The 12,629-nt window shown below is 39.0% G+C and overlaps 1 protein-coding gene across 1 annotated transcript; it reads left to right on the top strand.

The window, feature by feature from the left end:
* Window positions 1-253: 253 nt before the first annotated feature.
* On the top strand, window positions 254-11,779 carry atp6ap1a (ATPase H+ transporting accessory protein 1a). Its single transcript, XM_083569474.1, has 10 exons — window positions 254-424; window positions 853-979; window positions 2,493-2,567; window positions 2,818-3,011; window positions 9,154-9,194; window positions 9,284-9,369; window positions 9,653-9,915; window positions 10,007-10,057; window positions 10,828-11,065; window positions 11,324-11,779. Exons 1-10 carry the CDS (start codon window positions 303-305, stop codon window positions 11,531-11,533), a joined length of 1,407 nt encoding a protein of 468 aa, XP_083425600.1. The 5' UTR covers window positions 254-302; the 3' UTR covers window positions 11,534-11,779.
* The last annotated feature ends 850 nt before the right edge of the window (window positions 11,780-12,629 follow it).

Below are 12,629 nucleotides of genomic sequence, written 5' to 3' on the forward strand. Positions count from 1 at the left end.
ATACACTTTTATTGCACCGAATAGAGGTAAATAAAGGAATTTAATACGATATTTTAATATTACGCAATGTTTTTATGTTTAAAAGTCTTTATGAACGATATAATTCTTGTTTAAAATTATATAATTATTGTACGCGTTTAAACTTAAAAAGATAGAAAAAAAACATCTCAGTATGATATACATATATTAATTGACGTCTACGCCGAAATGACCGGATATCCGGGATACAAATGTTTACAGTTCACCCGTGACAATGGCACGCGCAGGAGTGACGTCACTAAGAGCCGGTGGTGAAGCTGAAGATGGCGGCTGTGAGGATGCTCTCTGCCCGCTCTGCGCTGAGGCTTGTGGCTCTTCTGCTCGGTGTTTTTGCGGCTGGACAATGTACAGAACATGTTCCGCTGCTGATGTGGACCAGTGATGGGTGAATTATTACTTTAATATAATTCACAGCGATTATTATTCGTGTCTGGAGAGAATGGCGCTAATAATCCCGCAAGGACGCCATCAAGCCGTTACCTCAGACTGCAAAGAAAAATATCTCCATGCTCATGTTTATACAGATTTTACTTTACACTTCTCTCCATTAACACCAAATATCGTTTGTATCGTATAAATGAGATTTGTGTTAATAATTAGGGATTTCAGTGCGTTTGCGGGTCTGTGGTCACTGTCCAGTGCTGCACCGTCTCAGGTCATGCGATACAGTTAATGACGATATTATCGCGATACGAAATATCACGGTTTCACGATATTTTTTTTTAATAATTTTAGTTAGCTGTTGTGTACTCCTGTATTAATTTATTGTTGATTTTACCTTGTGCTGCTGTAAAAAATCCTTTTTTCTACCAGGTTTTCACTGCCCTCTCAGAGCGACCTGGCTGCAGGTCACAGCGTATCAATGAGTGAGCTCCAGTCATACCTGAACACAGCGTTCAGATCTACACCTCACAACGTCCTGCTGTTCTTACAGGACAAGGTCAGTGGGGGTGTACACCTTCTACTCATAACTCCAACTGAGTGGTAATTAGAATGGAATTGTCACTCGTGAGGATTGTGTCACGTGGGTTTGAAGAGTCAGGTTCTACATTTCACACTGTTAGTCTATCAGAATTCTGCGGTTCTGCAGTTACTCCCAATGCTCCAGCTGATGCCTCCTATGATCCTGGATCCTCTCTCCTTCAGCTTATGACCTGGAACTTGATGAAAGTCTTGCAGAAGTTTTTAATTTTGTATTAAGGAATGAGTAAAGAGGAGGTTTCTGGATCTGAGCAGCTCAGAAAGTAGGAGGAATTTAGCTGTTCATTTGCTGTTTGAGTAAACAAGTTGGTGGAGCAATAAACAGGTTACACCTTTATGTGTAGTAAAATAAATTCAAACACAATTCCAGGTTTTATATTTCTTCTCCTTTAGTCCTATAGATTGGGTTAGATTAGATCAGATGAAATTGTATTAGGTTAGGGTAGCTTGGATTCGATTGATTAAATTGTGCTGGGTTGGATTAGATTAGATGGATGAGGTTGTGCTGGGTTGGATTAGATTAGATGGATGAGGTTGTGCTGGGTTGGATTAGATTAGATGGATGAGGTTGTGCTGGGTTGGATTAGATTAGATGGATGAGGTTGTGCTGGGTTGGATTAGATTAGATGGATGAGGTTGTGCTGGGTTGGATTAGATTAGATGGATGAGGTTGTGCTGGGTTGGATTAGATTAGATGGATGAGGTTGTGCTGGGTTGGATTAGATTAGATGGATGAGGTTGTGCTGGGTTGGATTAGATTAGATGGATGAGGTTGTGCTGGGTTGGATTAGATTAGATGGATGAGGTTGTGCTGGGTTGGATTAGATTCGATTAGATGTATTTGGTAATAAATATTAGAGCTGTTAAACTCAAAGTTTTAATAACTCATTCACGTACGTTTATTTTAACGGCACTAATTTTATCAACACGCATTGCTGTGACCATTTCTATAAAAAAATATACATAAATATTATAAAAGAGAAATAATAAAAAAAAAAAACCTTTATCACAACACACATTTCCTCACAACATCCTTTAATTACTCAGATATAAAAAAAAAATAATAAACTCCACCAAAAAATCTTTTTTTTTTATCACTGAACATTTACTGCTGCGCCGAGTCTCAAATCAGCACCTAAATCCGCCATGACGAACAGATCCGGCAATCAAAACCGTCCGTGTGGAAACACAGCAAAAGTTCTGTTTGGAGTTCTGATGATTTACGTGATTTAAAACACCACAATTACTTTAAACAATTACAGAAATATTTATTCTTCATGCTCCATGTTAAGTTCAGTTTCACTAATAATAAACATACATTTGCATAAAGCATCAATATTTATCCATGTTGATTAGAATATTAAAAACATTAAATTTATTAATTGAAGGTACATTTAAAATAGATACGAATGTGCGATTAATCGTGATTAAATATAATATTCTACTGACAGTAATATTTATTTTTCTCTCAGTTGAGTGTTGATGACTTCACAAAGTATGCTGGTGTGTTTGGGAACAAACAGTGCAGCACCTTTCCTAATTTGGAGGTGAGTAATGAATATGAATAAATTATGAATTTAATTTGAATTATAAACTCATTAGGTGAGGCGGATTAGAAAGATCTCGCTCTGGTCTACAGATTAAACCCTGCTCTGAGGTTTCTGTGAAGCTCGTGTTTATACTCGGGGCAGGTGTAGCCTGTGAGGTGTTAAGCTGAGTTTCATTTTCTCCTTTCTGCATGTCTGATCAGTGAGGTTCTTACTGTGCATTGTCTTTGTTTGTGTTTTTGTTTTCTAGTCGACTCTGCAGTCCTCCTCCTCCCTGCTCCTGCCCTCGGTGTGTTCCATGGTCAGTTCCTCTCTCCCCATGCTGCTGCAGGATGAGCTGAACACTTCACCGCTCTACATGGATCCTGACATGCTGGCCCAGCTCAGACTCAATGCCTCTGTCCCCGCTCTGCTCATCTTCAGCCTCCCCTACAGCTCCTCTGGGTGAATACCTCACTGTACTACAGCCACACTGTACTCTTTACTTTACTACACTTATATACACACTCACTGTACTACACACTGTACTCCACACTGTACTACACTTATATACACACTCACTGTACTACACACTGTACTCCACACTGTACTACACTTATATACACCCTCACTATACTACACACTGTACTCTTCACTGTACTACACTTATATACACACTCACTGTACTACACACTGTACTCCTCACTGCACTACACTTATATACACCCTCACTATACTACACACTGTACTCTTCACTGTACTACACTTATATACACACTCACTGTACTACACACTGTACTCTTCACTGTACTACACTTATATACGCACTCACTATACTACACACTGTACTCCTCACTGCACTACACTTATATACACCCTCACTATACTACACACTGTACTCCTCACTGCACTACACTTATATACACACTCACTGTACTACACACTGTACTCCACACTGTACTACACTTATATACACCCTCACTATACTACACACTGTACTCTTCATTGTACTACACTTATATACACACTCACTGTACTACACACTGTACTCTTCACTGTACTACACTTATATACACCCTCACTATACTACACACTGTACTCTTCACTGTACTACACTTATATACACACTCACTGTACTACACACTGTACCCCTAACTGCACTACACTTATATACACACTCACTGTACTACACACTGTACTCCACACTGTACTACACTTATATACACCCTCACTATACTACACACTGTACTCCACACTGTACTACACTTATATACACCCTCACTATACTACACACTGTACTCCACACTGTACTACACTTATATACACCCTCACTATACTACACACTGTACTCTTCACTGTACTACACTTATATACACACTCACTGTACTACACACTGTACCCCTCACTGCACTACACTTATATACACCCTCACTATACTACACACTGTACTCTTCACTGTACTACACTTATATACACACTCACTGTACTACACACTGTACTCCACACTGTACTACACTTATATACACCCTCACTATACTACACACTGTACTCTTCACTGTACTACACTTATATACACACTCACTGTACTACACACTGTACCCCTCACTGCACTACACTTATATACACCCTCACTATACTACACACTGTACTCTTCACTGTACTACACTTATATACACACTCACTGTACTACACACTGTACTCCACACTGTACTACACTTATATACACCCTCACTATACTACACACTGTACTCTTCACTGTACTACACTTATATACACACTCACTATACTACACACTGTACTCTTCACTGTACTACACTTATATACACACTCACTGTACTACACACTGTACTCTTCACTGTACTACACTTATATACACACTCACTGTACTACACACTGTACTCCTCACTGCACTACACTTATATACACCCTCACTATACTACACACTGTACTCTTCACTGTACTACACTTATATACACCATCACTATACTACACACTGTACTCTTCACTGTACTACACTTATATACACACTCACTGTACTACACACTGTACTCCTCACTGCACTACACTTATATACACCATCACTATACTACACACTGTACTCTTCACTGTACTACACTTATATACACCATCACTACACTACACACTGTACTCTTCACTGTACTACACTTATATATACCATCACTATACTACACACTGTACTATTCACTGTACTACACTTATATACACACTCACTGTACTACACACTGTACTCCTCACTGCACTACACTTATATACACACTCACTGTACTACACACTGTACTCTTCACTGTACTACACTTATATACACCATCACTATACTACACACTGTACTCTTCACTGTACTACACTTATATACACCATCACTATACTACACACTGTACTCTTCACTGTACTACACTTATATACACCATCACTATACTACACACTACTACACTTATATACACCCTCACTATACTACACACTGTACTCTTCACTGTACTACACTTATATACACCATCACTATACTACACACTGTACTCTTCACTGTACTACACTTATATACACACTCACTGTACTACACACTGTACTCCTCACTGCACTACACTTATATACACACTCACTGTACTACACACTGTACTCTTCACTGTACTACACTTATATACACCATCACTATACTACACACTGTACTCTTCACTGTACTACACTTATATACACACTCACTGTACTACACACTGTACTCCACACTGTACTACACTTATATACACCCTCACTATACTACACACTGTACTCTTCACTGTACTACACTTATATACACACTCACTGTACTACACACTGTACCCCTCACTGCACTACACTTATATACACCCTCACTATACTACACACTGTACTCTTCACTGTACTACACTTATATACACACTCACTATACTACACACTGTACTCTTCACTGTACTACACTTATATACACACTCACTGTACTACACACTGTACTCTTCACTGTACTACACTTATATACACACTCACTGTACTACACACTGTACTCCTCACTGCACTACACTTATATACACCCTCACTATACTACACACTGTACTCTTCACTGTACTACACTTATATACACCATCACTATACTACACACTGTACTCTTCACTGTACTACACTTATATACACACTCACTGTACTACACACTGTACTCCTCACTGCACTACACTTATATACACCATCACTATACTACACACTGTACTCTTCACTGTACTACACTTATATACACCATCACTACACTACACACTGTACTCTTCACTGTACTACACTTATATATACCATCACTATACTACACACTGTACTCTTCACTGTACTACACTTATATACACCCTCACTATACTACACACTGTACTCTTCACTGTACTACACTTATATACACCATCACTATACTACACACTGTACTCTTCACTGTACTACACTTATATACACCATCACTATGCTACACACTGTACTCTTCACTGTACTACACTTATATACACACTGTACTACACACTGTACTCCTCACTGCACTACACTTATATACACACTCACTGTACTACACACTGTACTCTTCACTGTACTACACTTATATACACCATCACTATACTACACACTGTACTCTTCACTGTACTACACTTATATACACCATCACTATACTACACACTGTACTCTTCACTGTACTACACTTATATACACCATCACTATACTACACACTGTACTCTTCACTGTACTACACTTATATACACCATCACTATACTACACACTGTACTCTTTACTGTACTACACTTATATACACCATCACTATACTACACACTGTACTCTTCACTGTACCACACTTATATACACCATCACTATACTACACACTGTACTCTTCACTGTACCACACTTATATACACCATCACTATACTACACACTGTACTCCTCACTGTACCACACTTATATACACACCATCACTATACTACACACTGTACTCCTCACTGTACCACACTTATATACACACCATCACTATACTACACACTGTACTCTTCACTGTACTACACTTATATACACCATCACTATACTACACACTGTACTCTTCACTGTACTACACTTATATACACCATCACTATACTACACACTGTACTCTTCACTGTACTACACTTATATACACCATCACTATACTACACACTGTACTACACTTGTATACAACCTGACTATACTACACACTGTACTCTTCACTGTACTACACTTATATACACCATCACTATACTACACACTGTACTCTTCACTGTACTAAACTTATATACACACTCACTGTACTACACACTGTACTCCTCACTGCACTACACTTATATACACACTCACTGTACTACACACTGTACTCTTCACTGTACTACACTTATATACACCATCACTATACTACACACTGTACTCTTCACTGTACTACACTTATATACACCATCACTATACTACACACTGTACTCTTCACTGTACTACACTTATATACACCATCACTATACTACACACTGTACTCTTCACTGTACTACACTTATATACACACTCACTGTACTACACACTGTACCCCTCACTGCACTACACTTATATACACCCTCACTATACTACACACTGTACTCTTCACTGTACTACACTTATATACACACTCACTATACTACACACTGTACTCTTCACTGTACTACACTTATATACACACTCACTGTACTACACACTGTACTCTTCACTGTACTACACTTATATACACACTCACTGTACTACACACTGTACTCCTCACTGCACTACACTTATATACACCCTCACTATACTACACACTGTACTCTTCACTGTACTACACTTATATACACCATCACTATACTACACACTGTACTCTTCACTGTACTACACTTATATACACCATCACTATACTACACACTGTACTCTTCACTGTACTACACTTATATACACCATCACTATACTACACACTGTACTCTTCACTGTACTACACTTATATACACCATCACTATACTACACACTGTACTCTTCACTGTACTACACTTATATACACCATCACTATACTACACACTGTACTCTTCACTGTACTACACTTATATACACCATCACTATACTACACACTGTACTCTTCACTGTACCACACTTATATACACCATCACTATACTACACACTGTACTCCTCACTGTACCACACTTATATACACACCATCACTATACTACACACTGTACTCCTCACTGTACCACACTTATATACACACCATCACTATACTACACACTGTACTCCTCACTGTACCACACTTATATACACACCATCACTATACTACACACTGTACTCTTCACTGTACTACACTTATATACACCATCACTATACTACACACTGTACTCTTCACTGTACTACACTTATATACACCATCACTATACTACACACTGTACTCTTCACTGTACTACACTTATATACACCATCACTATACTACACACTGTACTCTTCACTGTACTACACTTATATACACCATCACTATACTACACACTGTACTACACTTGTATACAACCTGACTATACTACACACTGTACTCTTCACTGTACTACACTTATATACACCATCACTATACTACACACTGTACTCTTCACTGTACTACACTTATATACACCATCACTATACTACACACTGTACTCTTCACTGTACTAAACTTATATACACACTCACTGTACTACACACTGTACTCCTCACTGCACTACACTTATATACACCATCACTATACTACACACTGTACTCTTCACTGTACTACACTTATATACACCATCACTATACTACACACTGTACTCCTCACTGCACTACAGTTATATACACCATCACTGTACTACACACTGTACTACACTTGTATACAACCTGACTATACTACACACTGTACTCTTCACTGTACTACACTTATATACACCATCACTATACTACACACTGTACTCTTCACTGTACTACACTTATATACACCATCACTATACTACACACTGTACTCTTCACTGTACTACACTTATATACACCATCACTATACTACACACGGTACTCTTCACTGTACTACACTTATATACACCATCACTATACTACACACTGTACTCTTCACTGTACTACACTTATATACACACTCACTGTACTACACACTGTACTCCTCACTGTACCACACTTATATACACACTCACTGTACTACACACTGTACTCCTCACTGTACCACACTTATATACACCCTCACTATACTACACACTGTACTCCTCACTGTATTACACTTATATACACACTCACTGTACTACACACTGTACTCCTCACTGTATTAGTTATATACACCATCACTATACTACACACTGTACTCCTCACTGTATTAGTTATATACACCATCACTATACTACACACTGTACTACACTTGTATACAACCTGACTATACTACACACTGTACTCTTCACTGTACTACACTTATATAAACTAAGTACTTAGTGTGCTTTTCTACATTATACATTTTTCTGAACTTTACACTGTATTTAAATCTTTATCACACATTTTATTACATTCTTATGATTTCAGTGATTAACATTATTTCCTCTCTCTCTCTCTCTCTCTCTCTCAGGGCTGATATGATGTCTGTTAAAGAGGTGCTCAGTGGTAATGGTGAGTCACACACACACACACACACACACACACACACACACACACACACTTGTGACGTGAAATGCACTAAAGTATTAATTCTGTTTCAGATGAGATGATTGGTCAGGTGCTGAGAATTATGGGTAGTCAGTCTGTCCCTTACACAGCCATCTACACTGCTCTCCGTCCCTCACGGGTAAGAACGAGTCATGGACCATTACTAAAACATCTGGAACACATCTCACAAATGCCATTAATTAAGTAAATAAATCTAATTAATTATTACCCTAAATAATGATTTAGATGATTATAGTAAAATTTTTACTTTATTTTTGTTTGTTTATTTATTTATTGTTTTAAAGATCAAATGTCATCACAATTCTATTGATCTTTTCTTCCTGTTTTTTTTCTTTACTTTATTTCTTGCTATAAAAATAAAAAATAAACGGAAATATTCGACCCCCTCTCTCTCATGTCAGCTGATTGAGGAGGTGATTCCAGAGGTGCACTCTGTAGGAGCACGTTCTCTGCTGCAGTACCGGCGTGAGGGTTCTCCTGCTCCATACCCACCTGTGGAGTTTAAGGAGCGTGGTTCTGCCTGCATCCTGCTGTGGGCCAAGAACCTGACCGTGAGTGAATATCGCTCAGGAAGGTGGGAGAGACACAACCTCAGCCCAAAAACCTTCGGAGAAGGGGTTTCTCCAAAGCTGGAGGGATCGTTCTGTAACGCCACACACTCCAGGTGAGCTCGAGGAGACGAGATGAGGTTCAGACCCGGCCGAGTTCAGGAACAAAACAAAAAAAGTTGATTGTTTTGCTTTTTTTGTTTACAGGCTCGTCCTCAACTATGAAGACATATTAAGTTACCGGTCTTTTAAGCTCATGTAAGTACTGGTTGAATATGTTCAAAAGTAATGGCACCCTAGATATACACACTACAAATGGTCTGATATTAGAATTTAACATAATACTCACCCTGAAGTTGATTATTTTCCTGTAACAGCACATCTCCAAGTGATTTATTCCTCTAACATCACTGCATTTAATTTTATTTATTAAGAAATTATATACTTTTAAACAGGATAGTTCCTGTTGACACTCTTTCCCAGGGCTCTGTCTCAAGTGTCAGAGAAAAGTTATAGCTTTACCTCTGACTGTTACAAAGCCCTGAGACTGAAGACTCGTTCCTTACTCACTACAGAAACACACGATCAGAGCGATCCCCTCCTCCTGACCACGATCACCTCCTCCTGACCAATCAGGATCCAGAACCCAGCAGTGATGCAGAGTAAATGTTCAGAATCAGAAAGAACTTTATTGCCGAGTGTGTTTGCACTTACAAGCTTTTTGTTTTGGTGACTGAAGCTTCCAGTGTGTTTATCCAAAAAAATGCAAATAAAAAATAAAATTAGATTTAAAAAGCCGTATTACACATTTTTTAAATAGAAAATAATAAAATGTATTTTTCTTTATTGCACAATGGGAAGAGCATTTAAATATTAATGGATAGATATTAGATTATGATAAATTATTTATATATATGGGTAATTTGTTTATTTAAATGTTTTATCTGTGAAATCTGAGGGTTTCTTGGTCAGATGAGGAGCTGTGTTTGTGGATGATGATGATGATGATGATGTGATGTTCTCCTCAGCTTTGTGATGAGTCAGAGGCACTATAAGGTTTCAGCACGCCGATGGTTCACCATGGATCAGGTTCAGCTGGAGTACGACAGAAAAACGGCTTCATTTAACGGCAGTCGAGGGATCTACGCTCCGGCCGAGTACTCGTACCGCTGTCACTCTGTCACCAGCTTCCGCTACCCTCTGCTCACTCCTCGCTCAGCCAAGGACAACGCCAACGACTGGAGGATCTCCTTCGACGACTTCCAGGTGCTGCAACTAAAACAACTGCTGTATGATATTTCCTAAAGAATAACTACATCACCAGAGGGGATTTCAGTCACATATTTATTCCTGAATGTAAATAAATTAATATAAAAATGTAATTAAAGAAAAGGTTTTTTTTTTGTGTACTGTGGCTTCAGTTACTCTTTAGTGAAGATATGTGGAATGATCACACTGTGGTGATGTTATTTATAATCAAAATTCAGTTCCTCATCTCCTCCTTATTTATTTATTTCTGGACAGATCCAGGGCTTTAACGTGACTGGGAAGGAGTTCTCCTACGCCAGTGACTGTGCAGGGTTCTTCACCCCAGGGATCTGGATGGGTTTGCTCATCTCCGCACTTATGGTCCTGCTCCTTACCTACGGCCTGCACATGATCATGCAGCTGCACACCATGGACCGCTTCGACGACCCCAAAGGCCCCGCCATCTCCGTCCCACAGTCAGAGTAACTAGCCCCGCCCACTCTGACCTACTGTCCAATTAACAAGCCCCACGCCTTTCCATTTACAAAGTAACAAGCCCCGCCCACTATGACCTACCGTCCCATAAACAAGCCCCACCCCAATCTATTTACAAAGTAGCAAGCCCCGCCCACTCTGACCTACCGTCCCATAAACAAGCCCCACCCCTATTTATTTACAAAGTAACAAGCCCTGCCCACCATGAACTACCGTCCCATAAACAAGCCCCACCCCTATTTATTTACAAAGTAACAAGCCCCGCCCATTCTGACATACAGTAACATAAACAAGCCCCGCCCCTTTCTGGTTACAAAGTAACAAGCCCCACCCTCTCTGACCTACTGTCCTATAAACAAGCCCCACCCCTTTCAATTTCAAAGTAACACGCCCCACCCCTCTTCATTCATCAGACTTTATGAGAAGCCCCACCCCAATTCAACCCCCAGACTCCTGTCTTCATTTCATGAGTGCAATGAGTAAATCATTCCATCTGTTATTTTCACTAATTTATTTATTTTCTCGTGTGTGTGTATTATTATTATTTGTGTGTGTGTGTGTGTGTGTGTGTTATTACTATTTGTGTGTGTGTGTGTTTGTATTATTATTATTATTTGTGTGCGTGTGTGTGTGTGTGTGTGTGTGTTATTACTATTTGTGTGTGTGTGTGTGTTTGTATTATTATTATTTGTGTGTGTGTGTGTGTGTGTGTGTGTGTGTGTATTATTATTATTTGTGTGTGTGTGTGTGTGTGTGTTATTACTATTTGTGTGTGTGTGTGTGTTTGTATTATTATTATTTGTGTGTGTGTGTGTGTGTGTGTGTGTGTATTATTATTATTTGTGTGTGTGTGTGTGTGTGTGTGTGTGTGTGTGTATTATTATTATTTGTGTGTGTGTGTGTGTGTGTGTGTGTGTGTGTGTTATTACTATTTGTGAGTGTGTGTGTGTGTGTGTGTGTGTGTGTGTGTGTGTGTGTGTGTGTGTGTGTTATTACTATTTGTGAGTGTGTGTGTGTGTGTGTGTGTGTGTGTGTGTGTGTGTTATTACTATTTGTGAGTGTGTGTTTGTGTGTGTGTGTGTGTGTG

This window comes from Silurus aristotelis, assembly GCF_946808225.1.
Source record: "Silurus aristotelis genome assembly, chromosome: 19".
In the NCBI taxonomy this organism is placed as follows: domain Eukaryota; kingdom Metazoa; phylum Chordata; class Actinopteri; order Siluriformes; family Siluridae; genus Silurus; species Silurus aristotelis.

Bases quoted from the DNA above. Each gene is read 5' to 3' on its own strand.
- atp6ap1a (XM_083569474.1), top strand. From the start codon at position 303: ATGGCGGCTGTGAGGATGCTCTCTGCCCGCTCTGCGCTGAGGCTTGTG. The intron at 980-2,492 runs GTCAGTGGGGGT...TTTTTCTCTCAG, and splicing joins TGCTGTTCTTACAGGACAAG to TTGAGTGTTGATGACTTCAC. The intron at 10,058-10,827 runs GTAAGTACTGGT...TGTTCTCCTCAG, and splicing joins TACCGGTCTTTTAAGCTCAT to CTTTGTGATGAGTCAGAGGC.